Source organism: Balaenoptera ricei, chromosome 19, assembly GCF_028023285.1.
Source record: "Balaenoptera ricei isolate mBalRic1 chromosome 19, mBalRic1.hap2, whole genome shotgun sequence".
Taxonomy (NCBI): domain Eukaryota; kingdom Metazoa; phylum Chordata; class Mammalia; order Artiodactyla; family Balaenopteridae; genus Balaenoptera; species Balaenoptera ricei.
The window spans coordinates 27,552,733-27,571,195 of record NC_082657.1 but is presented as its reverse complement, the minus strand read 5'-3'; the positions used below and the strand labels follow the sequence as shown (position 1 = coordinate 27,571,195).

Below are 18,463 nucleotides of genomic sequence, written 5' to 3'. Positions count from 1 at the left end.
GAGAAACTTTGTCCTTTTCACAACTCTTCCTTAGTATTATCATTTATCTCCTCAAAGTAGACTCCTGTACCAGGATAAAGTTAATCCAAATTTCTGTTAGGATTCTGGTAATGATGTAGATATCATTTTGGGGAGTAAACAATGTATAGCCACATTCTTGTTTCCAGTGCTGCCTTCTGTACAGTTATTAAAATCATAGTCATACATCAATAGGTCAGTAACCATTAGAAGTCTGAACTTTAATTCACGGATTAATCTTTTTAAAGGTGCTCAGCTTGATTTCTTTTATAATTGGGTGTTTTTCATTGTTGTTACAATATTCAGTGGCTCGCATAAATTTTTATACCAACTAGGGATTACTTTTGTGGGTTATTTCTCCTAAGCCCATCTGACTAAATAAGGAGAGTCATGAGTCTGAATTGACAGTCTCCTTATCACTCAGAGACAGGCTAGGCTATGTAGAGGTTACAGACAACACCAAAATCTCACAACAAAAGTTTATTTCTTGCTCACACTGCATGTCCAGTGTGGGTCAGTGATAGGCTCTTTTGCCAGCTCTCAGGGTGTCTTACAGGCCTCATCGTCTGTGGAGCCGTACCATCGTGTTCTTCTCATTGCCAAGATGACTGGAGGGTCCAATAATGAAAATTAAACACTTTGGCCTCAGAGTGAAACATGTCACTTCTGACATTCCATTGATTGCAACAGATACTGACTGTTGTATGTCTACCACACCTCCCCAAATTTTTTTTTTTTAAACTAAATTAGAAGTGAGAATTTAATAAAATAGCTGCTTAATGTTTTTAATGTTTTCTTTTTAGCTTCAATGCCGATTTAATTCCTGATATATTTGGTATCACAAATGAATCCAACCAGCCACAGATACTATTAGGAGGGTGAGTAAATATTATTATATCCATGTAATTAATTGTACATGTTGCTGCTGGAGGGACTGTGTATCTATGTGAACTGATTGCTTTAACCGTTGGGGGAAAAACCCCAGCTCATTGGAAATCCTTGTTTAAGATTTTTAAAAGGACATTTGGTCAACATACAAGCTTTCTCAAACACTGTGGATTTGATCTGCAACTGGTTTCTGTGTAGAGCCAGTTTAATCCTTTTATCCCTCTGGACATTAGAGATACAAACTTTGCAAGTCCCCATTTAAATATTGGTTCATTGGATGTTTTTAGAAATGGAAAGATTTAATTTAAATAGTATGGATAGCTGCCGTCTTGATTGAATTCTCTACCTTAGTCGTGTTAGCTCCCAGATGTTCATTGATAAGCCTTGTTCCTTCTTTGTTCAATGAGCAATTAATAATTGCCTGAAAATATAAACATTCCTTCTCTAAGCTCTGGAAACTTTTCCACGTATACTCTATCCTTGACCAGTTTGTATGCTAGGATTCTCTTATTATCCAAGAATGCCATTCTTAGGGAAAACTGCCTGGAATCTTGCAATTCAAAGATCTCCATTATAATTCCTCTAGATTTGAATAGAACCGTCTTCCTAACACAAGACTTCATGATAGCAAGATACTTTTCATGAGATACCTTCAACTTGGTTAATTTTTTCTGTATTTGATAAGGCAAACATTTTAAGAGTACAGAACACATTTATTTTTTTGACTTTCCAGCAAGTGCAGAGAACCACCTTTATCAATCTGTCTTCCCAGCTACTATACATCTAATGAATTTTCCCTCTGTGTTTTGCAGAAGTAATGTATTTTTATGATTAGTTTCTGAAATGTGATGCACAGGCACAAAGACAAGTAAATTATCAAAATCTGAGCTATTCTGAGGTGAAACTGTTACATTTCCTATCACTTTTTCTTAAAAGTTTTCCATAAAGAATATGAGTGTTTTTATGCTAGTCATAGTGACCTTTGAAAGACTTACTGTGAATCTTTAATGAGAAACCTGGTTTTTCCTCAAACTTTGAAAAATACCTGGAAGAGAACCCTGCTTTAGAGACCAGCTGGATGGAGATCTTGCTTTGCCTTTGTGGCCATGTCTGGGAGGAACTGAGTGTGGGTGGGCTAGGGGAAGGCACAGGTGACTCCTACCATAGCAAGCCCTGCTTGTTTGTCTTGGGTAGACATGTGATTGAGAATGTGATGGTGACTTGTGGCCTGGTTTATTTCATGGTAATCTCCATTTTAGTGAAAGAAATACTTGGAATATATTTTTTTTTAAATGTGATAATCCATTTATTTATTTATTTATTTATTTATTTATTTATTTATTTAATGGCTGTGTTGGGTCTTCGTTTCGTGCGAGGGCTTTCTCTAGTTATGGCAAGCGGGGGCCACTCTTCATCGCAGTGCGCCGGCCTCTCACTATCGCAGCCTCTCTTGTTGCGGAGCACAATCTCCAGATGCGCAGGCTCAGTAATTATGGCTCACGGGCCCAGCTGCTCCATGGCATGTGGGATCTTCCCAGACCAGGGCTCGAACCCGTGTCCCCTACACTGGCAGGCAGACTCTCAACCACTGCGCCACCAGGGAAGCCCTTGGAATATTTTTAATATGATGTGGTTTGACCTTTGGAAATTTAAACTTATGAAACAGCTATTGTAGATAATTGAAGAAGTAAAAACTACTAGATATTGTGTGATAATGTCATAGCTTATTTATTTGTTCTGAATTCTATGTTAGATTTTTTTTTCCTCTGATGCTTCTTTAAAAACTTATTCTGCTTAAAGATATATTCACTTTCATTTTTTATACATTATTCTCTGGCGTACTACAGTATACTGGAGTAATTCTCTACTATTTTATGATATTTCTCATTTAAACTTCAGTTACAGATTAAACAATAGTGGCTAACCATATTATAGGTAACAAGTTTGTATCCAAGATTTGTCCTGTTACCTTTGTCCTGATAACTTTTAAAATGAAGTTATAAAAATTGACAGAAAAGAATTTTTGTCAAGAGCATTGTTAGGATGACTATTGCTAGCATTATCATTATTCAGACAACAGAAAGCTGAATATGTCTCTATGGGGGCAAGCATTAATATGTTACTAAAATAAGAAAAATGTATTTCACCATATCAATTTTATGTTACAGACATATGATTAGGTGTATAAGTGAAAAAGCCATTAGTATTGACATTTTGGACCATTTGCATGACTTCTGATTGGCAGCCCAATCTTATCTATTAAGGAATCTAACCAACTTTTGCAACTTAAATATTATGCTTATTTATGCCAGACCCATGATTATCTTAAATTTAATTAAATTTGGCTAGCACCTTAATTTTATGGGAAATTTTGCAATGATCTTTAAATAGAATGCTAAATGCTCCCATGGAATTGTGCTGGAAAGCCCATGGCTTTAAGTGGCCCAGTATAGGCATGGAAACAGGAGATTGCCCACAGGTAAAACTAGCATGATCAGTTCGGCTGGAGTAAGGGTGCAGATGGTCAGCCTAAGCTGGAAACAGTGATAGGTAGAAGAATCCCTTTTAATTGGTACTGTGGGGGTTATCTGATAGGGACAGGAAGGGTGCTAAACCTCTGCTGAGGTGCCAGAGATAATTGAAGTGTGTTAAATGTACAAAGGTGAGGATTCAGTTTGCGCCTCCACCTCACTTTTTAATGACTTGAAATAGCATAATAATGTGCCGCATTACTTAGAAATAACACCTAGCTATTAAATGTTAGAGCAGCTTTTGCAGTGATTAGGTTATCGTTAATGAGCATTTTCTGTAAAAGGGTATTTGAAACTGATGTTGCATAAGCATTCAGGATATTGTTTTTAGTATTGACGTGAAAACACTTGTACCTGTAATTTTAATCAAAACCAAATGTAATGTTGGTCTGTTCATATTTTCTGTGACTCATATACTGAATTCAAACACATTCAAACTGGGTCAGGCCCAAGTTGTATACCTGGGAATATTAATCCAGGTATGTGACAAACAAGCACTTTTGCCATACTCCATTTACTTTACAAGCATTTGCATGAATATTTTGAATGGAATATTAATGGCACTGAAAGCAGCCATTTTTAACTTATTTATGTGAGTGGATATTTTTCCTCCATTAGCAGAAAAAACTATCTTCTATTTAAATATAGGTATTTAATCTCAATTCAGAAGGAATAAATCCCTGTTTTTCCATGTAACCTTCTATCTTTTTACATTATAACCAATGACTGATTTATTAAATCACCCTTCATTTTTACTGCTGATTTGTTTGTTTGTTGGTGCATTACAGAAAATATTGCAAATATTTATCTTAATGAAATAATGATATTTGTCATTTAAATCTGTTGTTTAGAAAAAATATGAAAATTAAGAGATTTATAACACAAAAGAAAACCAAATAATCATCAGGACAGCTTTTAACTTTATAATCAGCATTAGTACCCATAGTCTTAACAGAAAAAGGTAGCTTTGAGATGATTCATATTTTCTTAGAATTCCCCTAGCAACCCCCTCCCTTTCTCACCTTATATACCATTTGTATTTTGAACATTGTTGTTTAAAGGAATCTATTAGGACTTAAGAAATAAGTTTTTTATTGGTATTTCCATAGAAACAGAGTATCAGTTTTATAACTTCTCTTTTCCTAAAGAAACTTTGCTATTGGAGATAAATTCATTGATTCTCTCATTTCTCACCTAAACCTTTTTCTTTTCAAAATTAAGCCACAGAAATAGTGAAAGCTTTAGCAGATAACTCAGAATTGTATATGCTGTGATTATTTCAAGTGGCTTGTTACTCAAGGATCCATAATTTTATTTCCTGGAGTCCCACCAGAAGCTTTTGGGGAGTCAATTAAATGACCCTTGATTCCCTGGTGATTTATCATACTGCTTTGTTTTATGTTCTGGTTGGCAGTGTTGTATGTAAGTGAACTTTTGCTTGTTTCTAAGTGAATTTAAGAGGTTATTCTCAAAATTTACTCACTTTGCTTTTTGTTAAATTTTACAATTTTTTAGATATGTTTTCTTTGTAGTAATCATTTAGAAAGAGAGCTTCTTTTGAGTTTCTGTGCAAGTAAATTCAACAATAATTGTTCATCATTAATATTGATGATACTTAAAAGTGTTTTGAATTCAACATATTTCTATTAGCATATATCAAAATTTTGTTTCCTTCTTTGAGAGGAAACCATTTTGTTTTATTTTATTACTATTTGCATGTATTGAAAAAAGTCCATTTTAAAACAAGCATAGAATACCAATGAACTGTACACTTAAAAATGGTTAAGATGGTAACTTCTATGTTATGTATATTTTACCACAATAAAAATTAGAAAAAGAAAAACAAACAAGCACAGTTAGAGAAGCTATGTGTATAGAGCAGACTTTGAGTAAGCTTGGTATATATTATCATTTCAATTTAGGGTAAAATGAATCAAAATAATTTATAATTCCTGAAAATACAGGTTAAGTTCTCTTTCATTAGAGTCCTATTGTATGTTTTAAAAATGTATATGCTGTTGAAAATGCCCTACAGATACTTGATTTTTAACAGTCTGGAGGCCTAGGCTCTGAGCTGCGTGAGTTGCTGAGTTCCATAGTAGCCCTGAGTAGAGGGGGGGGCCTATGCTTCTCCTCAGACTGCCTACTCTTCTGTCTGCCTGCCCTAGGAGCCAGTGCTGCTAGGGCCGTCTCTCAGGTGTAATATCACTGTTGCATACCCTTGGAGGTAGGAACATTTGGACAAAGTAAGGATATGGCTGAAAGAAATCGCCACGTTTTCTCTGACGAACGTAAGGTGCTATTTCTAAGAGGTCCTTAAGATTTATCTGGTCTGACCCATACCTTTGAATTCTAATAGAGGCCCAAGAGTGAGTGAATAACCCATCAAGTATTTACCAATGTAACTCTGTTCTTCAGCCATGCTTCTTTTCCCACTCTTCTCTCATGTGTTGTACTCCTCACCATGCCCCTCCTGAAGAGGCATACCTCAGGGTTGCACAGCTTATTGTCCTCTGTGAGGCTCAGGGCTGGATGGGGAAGAATGAGAAGAAAGAGAATCTTAAACAAGCCTATTTGCTTTTTTAAATATCTACTTAGTAACTCTGGGGTTGGCAGTTTCCATCAGTTGTCTCATATTTTTCCCACAACAGGTAGCTGTGTAGCTCAAGAGGCGCTGTCAGGGAGCCGGCTAATTCAAAGGTTAAGTGACCACTGTAAGCTTGCAATGTAAATAAATGGTAGATCTAGGATTTGAATCTTGGTCTTCCAAACTGTAAAGTCTTTGCTCCTGCCTTCAACTCTGTATAGCCATTACCATTGTTATAGTCACAGAGGGCCTTTGGTGGTGCTCCAACATGGTTGACTTAGACTTCCTCGTGGCACAGTGGTTGTTTTCCAAGAAGAAGCAATACAAGAGTATAGACAGAAGCTGGAGATCTCTTTAAGGCTCGGTCCTGGCAGTTAAACAGCATCACTTCTGTGGCATTCTAATGAAAGAATTAGCTAATATTCTAGGGAACTTGAGGATTATGTACTCTACCTGTTGATGTGGGCATGGCTTAACTGAAATGTAAAAGAGCATGTGGGATGGGAAATAATGTGGCCATCTTTGGATACACAGCATGGTAGGCTGTGTTTACTTACTTTACCATAAGTAAAGACTTGCAAAGGAATATGCAAACACAGATCATTTAAGCAACTAGATCCTCAAGTATCATAGGTACTCCTACCTAAAATTGATGAGCCTGAAAACGTACCTGTTTTCACTATAACTTTCTCCTCCTTCATGTAAGAATGCCACAGGCTTCCTTGGTGGCGCAGTGGTTGAGAATCTGCCTGCTAATGCAGGGGACACGGGTTCGAGCCCTGGTCTGGGAAGATCCCACATGCCACAGAGCAGCTAGGCCCGTGAGCCACAATTACTGAGCCTGTGCGTCTGGAGCCTGTGCTCCGCAACAAGAGAGGCCGCGACAGTGAGAGGCCCGCGCACAGCGATGAAGAGTGGCCCCCACTTGGCACAACTAGAGAAAGCCCTTGCACAGAAACGAAGATCCAACACAACCATAAATAAATAAAAAAATAAATTTAAAGACTAAACAGACCAACAAAATTTAAAAAAAAAAAAAAAAAAAAGAATGCCATATTCTTTACCCTTCCTAAATCTCACTAATGATACATTTCCTGGGGAGTAAAAACCCGTACGGCATGAAACACAGATATACTAAACTAATAGAATTTCCAGTTCTTCCTCTTCTCCTCTTTCTTCTTCCTGTTTCTCTTCAGATGAAGCTTGGTAGCAAAAAGCATTTTGATCCACATTGAGATGTTCTGAATTCAGATGTGCTAGAGTGGGGTTGTGGGAGTAATGACAGTTTTTGTTTAATGACTTTGCCTCCTGCATTCCCTGACTACTGTCAAAGAATCTGTAATTATTGAGAGAGGGTCCTGGGAGAGTACAGCAGAGAGCATCCGTAAGAAACACCAAATTCAGCAAAGCAGACCTTTCAGCTCTTCTTAGTACTCTATCCCTAAGACACATAATTAAATGGAAGGAAGGTACTTTTCATGCCTGTGTAGTTTTGGATCATGCCAGTGATTGTTTCAGATGTGACCAGAACGTTTTCAAGGACTAACAAACCTATGGATAAAATGCCAGTGATTGTTTCAGATGTGACCAGAACGTTCTCAAGGACTAACAAACCTATGGATAAAACTTTTACATAATTTCTTTCATATTTGATATGCATTTTTCTATAACGTAGCTAATACCTACTTTATCAAATCATATCAAGAAAATTCCATTTAAGGTCAAATATCTTGTCTTATGAAAGGTTTACTATTTTCTTTCTCCTATTGATAGAAAATAAATTTACATGCTGGCTCCTGAGCCAAATAATTTTTTGTAGTATATACCTTTCTCATTTATTAAAGTCATAGGGAAAAATTTGGTATGTCTAAAGAAATAAGAAAGAAGTTGTGTGATTTCTCATTTTTATAATCTGTTTTTATTTACTCCGGAAGCCAGATACCAGAGTCAGTATTCACATACATTTATGGACTATTACGTCTTTTATCATACTTATTGTATTATAAATTATTTTCGCTGTACTTTACATTGCAATGCTTTAAGTTCACTAAAGATAAACAACATGTTAATTTACTATCTTGTTTTTATAACTTATTTTATGAAAATAGATAAATCAATTTTATCAAAATTACCTTAATTTTGACTGCTTTTAACAATCTTTGCTACAATATATAATCTGTACTTTTCTCAGTAGTTTTTGTAATATTCCTTGAAACACATGTTAACACATTTATTTGAATTGAAAAAATGAGGTCAAACTCTGACAGAAAATAACTTTCATTTGGAGATTAGTTTGACAGTGAGGACTGGCTTTGCTAATTGGATTATATACCAGGCATTTTACATAAATTGAATGAGCTAAATCAGCAGCTCTAAATTCTTTTTTTTTACTTTCATTATGGAAAAATTTAAACATATGCAAAGGTAGAGCAAGTAGGACAATGAATTTGCATATAATACACCTGTCATTCAGCTACAGTTAGCAATTCTTGGCCAGTCTTACTTCATTCACAACTTTTCCTTCATTTCTCTCTCTAACTCCTTCCCCAGACATTTTTAATCCATAAATATTTAGGTATATATCTCTAAAAAGTAAGGATGTTTTAAAAATCCATAATTACAATATATTTATCATACCTAAAAAATTAAGATTAATTTAATATTAATATTAAATTTCCATGGAGATTTTAATGAACATATATGAACAAGATTTCTTAGCATCTGTATCTATAAAGATGAAGAAAAGGAGTAGACTTTATGCTGAATCCTGTTTCATTCTAGCAGTGTCATGCTGTTCTAAAGATAAGTAAACTAATATATTTTAAAGCTCCATTCATTTCTTCAAAAAAAATGCATTTCCAATGAAATTTTACCTTTGATTTAATAAGCTATCAAAGCTTTTTCATCAATTGTACAGTAATAGTTAAAATAACTCAACCTCAAAGAGATTTTTTTTAAAAACATCTGGATGCATAAAGCCAATTTAAATACCAATTTGAAGATGTACATTTCTTTGGAGACATATGATATAGCGTGATCCCTAAAAAGACCAGATATAAAAACATTTTACATCATGATAAAGTTCTATAACAGAAATAGAAGTACAAGTCCAAGGATAAAGAGAAGAAGAGCTTTTTTATGTGGTTTGTGGGTGTATGTGGATGATGGTGGATAATAATCAGTTTGGTATCTATATTCTACTGAATACATTTTTAAGAGTAATCATTTTTATTTTTTTTATTTTATTTATTTATTTTTTTACAGTTTTTCCTCCTTGAATCCTGTTTTTCTTTTTTAAATTGAACCATCTTTTTCCCTTTATTTATTTATTTATTTATTATTTATGGCTGTGTTGGGTCTTCGTTTCTGTGCGAGGGCTTTCTTTAGTTGTGGCAAGTGGGGGCCACTCTTCATTGCAGTGCACGGGCCTCACTATCGCGGCCTCTCTTGTTGCAGAGCACAGGCTGCAGACGTGCAGGCTCAGTAGTTGTGGCTCATGGGCCTAGTTGCTCTGTGGCATGTGGGATCTTCCCAGACCAGGGCTCGAACCCATGTCCCCTGCACTAGCAGGCAGATTCTCAACCACTGCGCCACCAGGGAAGCCCCATTTTTATTTTTTTATTGAAGTATAGTTGCTATAAAATATTATAAAGGTGACAGCTGTACAATATAGTGATTTACAGCTTTTAAGGGTTATATGCCATTTATATTATTGTAAAATATTGGCTCAATTCCCTGTGTTGTACAATATATCCTTGTTTTATACTTAATAGTTTGTACCTCTTACTCCCCTGCCCCTATATTGCCCCTTCTCCTTCCCTCTCCCACTGGTAACCACTAGTTTGTTCTGTATTATATCTTTGAGCCTGCTTCCTTTATGTTATATTCACTAGTTTGTTGATTTTTTTAGATTCCACATACAAGTGATATCATATAGTTTTTATCTTTCTCTGTCTGACTTATTTCACCTAGCATAATGCCCTTCAAGTCCATCCATGTTGCTGCAGATGGCAAAATTTCATTCTTTTTTATGGCTGAGTAGCATTCCATTGTGTGTATGTATATGTGTATGTGTGTATGTATATATTACACACACATATATATATATATCACATCTTCTTTATTCATCTGTTGTTAGATACTTAGGTTGCTTGCATATCTTGGCTTTCATAAATAATGCTGCTATGAACGTATCTTTTTGAATTAGTGTTTTTATTTTAGATATATATACCTAGGAGTGCAATTGCTGTATCATATGGTAGCTCTGTTTTTATTATTTGAGAAACCTCCATACTGTTTTCCACAGTGGCTGTACCAATTTACATTCCTACCAACAGTGTACGAGGGTTCCCTTTTCTCTACATCCTCACCAACATTTGTTATTTGTGTTCTTTTTGATGATAGCCATTCTGACAGGTATGAGGTCATATCTCATTATGGTTTTGATTTACATTTCCCTGATAATTAGCCAGGTTGAGCATCTTTCCATGTGCCTGTTGGCCATCTGCATTTTCTCTTTGGAAAAATGTCTATTCAGTTCTTCTGCCCATTTTTTAATTGGGTTGGTTGTTTTTTTGATGTTGAGTTATTTATATGAGCTGTTTATATATGTTGGATATTAATCCCTTATCAGTCATATCATTTGCAAATATTTTCTTCAATTCAGTAAGTTGTCTTTTCATTTTGTCAGTGGTTTCCTTTGCTGTGCGAAAGCTTTTAAGTTTAATTACGTCTCATTTGTTTATTTTTTGCTTTTATTTCCTTTGCTTTAGGAGATGGATCCAAAAGAATATTGCTGCGATTTATGTGAAAGAGTGTTCTGCCTATGTTTTCCTCTAGGTGTTTTATAGTATCTAGTCTTACATTTAGGTCTGTAATCCATTTAGAGTTTATTTTTGTATATGGTGTTAGAGTATGTTCTGATTTCATTGTTTCACATGTAGCTGTCCAGTTTTCCCAGCACCACTTATTGAAGAGACTGTCTTTTCTCCATTGTATATTGTTGCCTCCACTGTCATAGATTAATTGACTATAAGTGTGTGGGTTTATTTCTGGGCTCCCTATTCTGTTCCATTAATTAGAGTAATCATTTTATTTTAAAATATCAGTATTTCTAATAGGTTTAAACATTACATGCTTTTGTAGCTATTTAAAACGTTGAAAATATTTATATTACTTTCTTAGAAATGAACTTCAAGGTATTAAGGGATATAGTTTTTGTAAATTCTTTAAGAGTCTATTGGAGCAAAAGTTTTCAAGACCACTGGACTGGGCAGCTTAGAGAAGCATGCTAGACCCATCTCCTAGTAACTGCTTTTACCTGGGTATCTTTTTTTTTCTTTCTTTTTTTTTTAATAGTTCAATTGTATTACATGAGTGTTGTTGTTGTTTTTTAAATTAATTATTTATTTATTTATTTTTGGCTGCATTGGGTCTTCGTTGCCACGCGCGGGCTTTCTCTAGTTGTGTCGAGCGGGGGCTACTCTTCGTTGCAGTGCGTGGGCTTCTCAATGTGGTGGCTTCTCTTGTCATGAAGCACAGGTCTAGGTACCTGGGCTTCAGTAGTTGAGGCACACAGGCTCAGTAGTTGTGGCTCACGGGCTCTAGAGCGCAGGCTCAGTGGTTGTGGCGCACGGGCTTAGTTGGTCCACGGCATGTGGGATCTTCCCGGACCAGGGATTGAACCTGTGTCCCCAGCATTGGCAGGCGGATTCTTAACCACTGTGCCACCAGGGAAGTCCCTTACCTGGGTATCCTAAATAATGACGACTCAGTGTAGGCTGATCATTGAAAAGTGAGTGGATTAGCAGTCATTTCTAAGAGCAGTTACCATAATAGGCAACTAAAAGCTACAGTTGACATTACTTACATTTAAATTCATCCTTTGATAAATGCTATTCTTTGAGATTAAAGGTGATGATGACTACAAATTAGAACACCTTGACATAATTATGTTTCCTGTTGGGGACAAACTGGTAATTGGAATTTTCTACAGAGGTCAAGAAATGTCAACAGATAGATTCAACATGGCTCAGAACTGCCCACTTTTTCATCTCTGCTGTTTCTTCCTTTGTCATCAGAGCAGTTTACATCTGTGACCTTGGCATTCAAATGGAGTTAAGGAAATTATAGTTTATATGGATATAGTTGCTTGAAAAATATGGTGTCTGCTTCTTACTGAAAAACTATGTTGTGTATAAAGAGCAACATTAAAGGCAGAAGGAGAAATGAATTTTATTTTCACCTATTTAAATTTTTAAACAATTTAGTTATCTTAGGCAACTTCAGTTTTCAGTCATCTTAAAATGCACCATGAAAGAATCAAAAGCTCTTTCTCCTCCCACCTTTGGTAGTCATCAGAATGGTAAATAGACACTGTATGTAAAATAAACTATAAGAATCTGCTAACTGCCTTTTAAGAGCTGTTAATGTAAAATATCAGAGTATAGGAAACAAGTGTAAAACTTAAAATACTGTGAAGAACTTGAATATTGATTTGAAATGTTCAAGATAGCAATATTACAATTAATATTCTGTTAGGAGTTGCAAACTCAAGTGTCTGATGGGGCCCAGAAGGAAAACAAAGTTAGTGAACAGTTTGGGGAGCTTGGGACTTGACCTGCCTGCAGGCTCTAGCTCTGTGTGAAAAGGGCCAGTTGCTTGCCAGACCTTCTGATATTTCAAGAGAAGTTGGAAATCCTGATTTTTATTTGAAGTCTGATTTTTAATTTGTTTTACCTCTTAATTCAAACTTTTTTAAACAATGTGTAGGTCAAATAAAACACATTTTATGCTGAATTTGGCCCATAGTCTGCCACTTTATGACTTTTGCTTTATCGCTGTTCTAGATTCATTTGAAATGTACGTTTTGTTAAATAGTTCCTAAGACAAAATGTCACAAGTTAGTTGAGATTTTCCAAAACTCTAGCTATAACTTGTTTCAAAGCAAACCTGTAAAAAAATCTATGGGAAATTAGATCAATAACTACTAGCATAGTAATTAAAGACAGCCACATGATTAACCTCATGGAGCTCAACTGTGTAAAAGTTTGTGTTGTTTTAATTCATTTTCAGCATATAATTACAAATTTGTTGGGAACATGAGAAACTCTTCTGAAATGACTTTATGTCAAACTTGTCATAGAATCTCTAGCCTGAGTCTCATTATTTTGTATGTAATGAAAAATACTTTAATGCTTCGAATTTAAAGAACTGATGAATAAATGGCACATCTTAAAGAGAAGTGAACCAATGATTATTAAATTGGACTTAACTGAAATTATTTTAAGCATTTCTAACCTTGTGTAGTATGAAATAAAAACATGACATGAATGCTTGGTATTGAATTACCATACAACAAATGCTAAATATAACTTTACAATGTATATTAATATTTTCTTATTATCATAACCCTATATTATGGGGTTTTAGTTAAAGTAATACAATCAAGTTGTAGGAATACTGCTTGGTTTGGTTTTTAGTGTCTTGTTCAGGTTATAGATGAGGCCCAGTATGTGCTAAAAAGAATGTAGAAGAAGGTTATTGGGAAGAAGTTACTGTTTGTAGAACCCTTTGCATAGAGAAAAATTTCTCCTGTTGAATGCTTATTCTTTTTTCCAGAATCCACCTACCAATAACAAATTAGTCAATTGTTCCTTTCCACTTTCCAAACACTTCAAAACTAAATTCACAGGTGAACCTTGTTTGCTGTCTACTCAATTGGATACTGTGTTGACAATTAAGTTAGACTTAATTAGCCTTTAATTGCTCTTCCGAGATGACATGTCTATGCTTCCATATTGGACTGGAACATAGTACTGTGAAAAAAATAGCAAATTCTAACTAGAAGTAGAGAAGAATAGGAGATGCTACTTGAGACTACGATTCGGTTCAGCCAGTATTTGGGAGCCAGGTCCTGGTTAGGCATTGTAGATACAAATATCTATGAGTCAGGGTACTTAGGATACACTCTCAGAGAAATAGTTCCTCAAGTAACTATAAGGCAAACCAAAGTGCTATTAGTAGAGAAAAGTATAATAGTGAAACAGTGAGAGAGGAGTAAAGGCCTTTTGGAGGAAGCTGATTTAAGTAGGGCCTTGATAAATAGGAATGCCTTTGACGCTGGAGTGTTCTTCACTGGTGAGAAATTGTGGGGAAATGATTTTATTTAAACTTGCGCTTCTTTCTGTAGTTCCTAATAGTTTACCAGTATGACCTTCCTGATTTTGACAAATGCACTATGGTTATATTAGATGTTAACATTAGGAGTAACTAAATGAAGGATATGTGAAAACTTAGTACTATTGGCTTTTTTAATGAGATAAAATTTGCATAACATTATTAAAATTAACCATCATTTTGTACACTTTAGTGAGATTTAGAACATTTACAACACTGTGCAACCATCACCTACTTCCAATGACTTTTCATCTCTCCGAAAGGAAACCCTGTACCCATTAAGCAGACACTCTCCCTTTCCCCTCTACCCCTGCACTTGGTAACCACTAATCTTCTTTCTGTCTCTAGGATTTTCCTATTATGGGTATTTCATATAAATGAAATCATACAAGATGTGACCTTTTGAGTCTGGCTTCTTTCACATAGCATAATGTTTTAAAGATTCATCCATATTGTATCATGTATCAGTACTCCAGTTATTTTTATGACTGAATAATATTTTCATTGTACGGGTATATGACATTTTGTTTATTCATTCATCCATTGGTAGATATTTGGGTTATTGTGAATAGTGCTGCTAAGAGCATTCATGTACCAGTATTTGTTTGAATACCTGTTTTCGAGTCTTTTTTTTTCTTTTTTTTTTTAACATCTTTATTGGAGTATAATTGCTTTACAATGTTGTATTAGTTTCTGCTGTATATAACAAGGTGCATCAGCTATACATATACATATATCCCCATATCCCCTCCCTTTTGCGTCTCCCTCCCACCCTCCCTATCCCACCCCTCTAGGTGGTCACAAAGCACCCAGCTGATCTCCCCGTGCAATGCAGCTGCTTCCCACTAGCTATCTATTTTACATTTGGTAGTCTATATATATGTCAATGCTACTGTCTCATTTTGTCCCAGCTTACCCTTCCCCCTCCCTGTGTCCTCAAGTCCATTCTCTACGTCTGCGTCTTTATTCCTGTCCTGCCCCTGGATTCATTACAACCATGTTTTTTTTTTTTTTTAGATTCCATATATATGCATTAGCATATGGTATTTGTTTTTCTCTTTCTGACTTACTTCACTCTGTATGACAGACTCTAGGTCCATCCACCTCACTACAAATAACTCAATTTCTTTTCTTTTTATGGCTGAGTAATATTCCATTGCATATATGTGCCACATCTTCTTTATCCATTCATCTGTGAGAGGACACTTAGGTTGCTTCCATGTCCTGGCTATTGTAAATAGTGCAGCAGTGAACGTTGTGGTACCTGTCTCTTTTTGAATTACGGTTTTCTCAGGGTATATGCCCAGTAGTGGGATTGCTGGGTCATATGGTAGTTCTATTTTTAGTTTTTTAAGGAGCCTCCATACTGTTCTCCATAGTGGCTGTATCAATTTACATTCCCACCAACAGTGCAAGAGGGTTCCCTTTTCTGCACACCCTCTCCAGCATTTATTGTTTGTAGATTTTTTGATGATGGCCATTCTGACCGATGTGAGGTAATACCTCATTGTAGTTTTGATTTCCATTTCTCTAATGATTAGTGATGTTGAGCATCCATTCATGTGTTTGTTGGTAATCTGTATATCTTCTTTGGAGAAATGTCTATTTAGATCTTCTGCCCATTTTTGGATTGGATTGTTTGTTTTTTTGATATTGAGCTGCATGAGCTGCTTGTATATTTTGGAGATTAATCCTTTGTCAGTTGCTTTGTTTGCAAATATTTTCTCCCATTCTGAGGGTTGGCTTTTTGTCTTGTTTATGGTTTCCTTTACTGTGCAAAAGCTTATAAATTTCATTAGGTCCCATTTGTTTATTTTTGTTTTTATTTCCATTACTCTAAGAGGTGGGTCAAAAAAGATCTTGCTATGATTTATGTCAAAGAGTGTTCTTCCTATGTTTTCCTCCAAGAGTTTTATAGTGTCCGGTCTTACATTTAGTTCTCTAATCCATTTGAGTTTATTTTTGTGTATGGTGTTAGGGAGTGTTCTAATTTCGTTCTTTTACATGTAGCTGTCCAGTTTTCCAGCACCACTTATTGAAGAGGCTGTCTTTTCTCCATTGTATATTCTTGCCTCCTTTATCAAAGATAAGGTGACCAATATGTGTGTGGGTTTATCTCCTGTGAAATTTTTTGTTCTAGTTCTGTGAAAAATGCCATTGGTAGTTTGATAGGGATTGCATTGAATCTGTAGATTGCTTTGGGTAGTATAGTCATTTTCACAATGCTGATTCTTCCAATCCAAGAACATGGTATATCTCTCCATCTGTTTGTATTATCTTTAATTTCTTTCATCAGTGTCATAGTTTTCTGCATACAGGTCTTTTGTCTCCTTAGGTCGGTTTATTCCTAGGTATTTTATTCTTTTTGTTGTAATGGTAAATGGGAGTGTTTCCTTAATTTCTCTTTCAGGTTTTTCATCATTAGTGTATATCAATGCAAGAGACTTCTGTGCATTAATTTTGTATCCTGCTACTTTACCAAATTCATTGATTAGCTCTAGTAGTTTTCTGGTAGAGTCTTTAGGATTCTCTGTGTATAGTATCATGTCATCTGTAAACAGTGTGTTTTTCAATTCTTATTGGTATACACCTAGGTATAGAAATGCAGAGTCAAATGGCAATTCATTGTTTGGCTTTTGGAAGAATTACCAACTCTTTTCCATAGCTAATGCACCATTATATATTCCCATCAGCAATATACAAGAGTTCTATTTCTTTTAGCAGTTTGAGACATCTGTGTTAATTTTTGGTATATGGTATGAAGTAGGGGTCTAAATTCATTCTTTTGCATGGCTGAAAACTTTGGAATTAATACTTATAAAAGATAATCATTCTCCACAGTCTCGGGAAAATATCACCCATGATAATATTAAGTTATTTTTCTTACACTTAAAGAATTAAAGATATAAATATAAGGGCTAAAACTATAAAACTCTTAGAAGAAAGCATAGGGGTAAATTTTCATAACCTTGGATTTGGAAATGGATTCTTAGATCTGACACCAAAAGAAAAAAGCAGCACAAAAAAAATTACAACTGGATTTATCAAATTAAAAGCTTCTACACAGCACAGGACACTATCCAGAAACTGAAAAGGCTGTACAGAATGGGAGAAAATATTGGCAAATCATGCATCAGGTAAAGGTCTAGGATCTAGTCTATATAAAGAACTCTTACAACTCAAAGCAATAAATAATCCACTTTAAAAATAGGCAAAGAATTTGAGTAGACATTTCTCCAAAGATATACAGGTAGCCAACAAGCATGTGAAAACATGCTCAGCATCATTAGACATCAGGAAAATATAAATCAAAACCACAAGAACCCTTCAGGAAGTAGCTATAATAAAACAAAGGGACAGTAATAAGTGTTCACAATGGAATGGAGGTATTGAAATACCCATACATTGCTAGTGAGAATGTCTGATGATGAAGCCACTTTGGAAAACAGTTTGACAGTTCTTCAGAAAGTCAAATATAGAGTTACCATGTGGCCCAGCAATTCTGCTCCTAGGTATATACACAGAAGAATCAAAAACATATGTGTATGTCCACATAAAAACTTGTACATGAATATTCATAACAGCATTTATTTGTAATAGCCAAAAGTGGAAACAAGTCAAATGTGCATCAACAGTTGAACAGATTAACAAAAAATATTGCCATGTAATTATATATTATTCAGGGATAAAAAAGACTGAAGTAGTGACACATGCTACAAAATGGATGAACCTGAAAATATTATTCCAAGTGAAAGAAACCAGGCACAAAAGGCCACATGTTATATGATTCAATATATATGAAACGTACAAAATAGGGAAATCCATAGAGCCAGAAAGCAAATTAGTGTTTGCCAGAGGCTTGATGGAGGGGAGAATGAGAAGTTACTAATGAATACAGAGTTTCATTTTGAGGTGATGAAAATGTTGTGAAATTAGATAGTGGTGATGGCTACACACTGTGAATATACAAAACCCACTAAATTGTACACTCTGAAAGAGTGAATTTTAGAGTATGTGACATAGCTAAGAATAAATGAGTTTTTAAAATATCTTGCACGCAGATATTTTTGTTTTAAAACAGTGCTCATTTGATGTTTGCCTTAAGAAAAAAATTTTTCTTTTAGGAATTTATCATGGCATCCTGCATTGACCATTAAAAGTAAAATGCGAATTCCACATTCTCATGCATTCATTGATCTGACTGAAGATTTTACAGCAGGTGAGTTGCACATAAATGTAAAGTATTTCTTTTAGGCTGCCA

The 18,463-nt window shown here is 35.2% G+C and overlaps 1 protein-coding gene across 2 annotated transcripts in view; it reads left to right on the top strand.

Moving 5' to 3' along the window:
- The window catches only part of ITFG1 (integrin alpha FG-GAP repeat containing 1), a 267,814-nt gene that overhangs the window by 9,161 nt on the left and 240,190 nt on the right, over positions 1 to 18,463 (top strand). For both annotated transcript variants that reach the window (XM_059906036.1, XM_059906037.1), the window contains exons 5-6: positions 822 to 896; positions 18,327 to 18,421. In XM_059906036.1, coding sequence (XP_059762019.1) covers positions 822 to 896; positions 18,327 to 18,421 — 170 coding nt within the window. The remainder of the gene's footprint in view (positions 1 to 821; positions 897 to 18,326; positions 18,422 to 18,463) is intronic.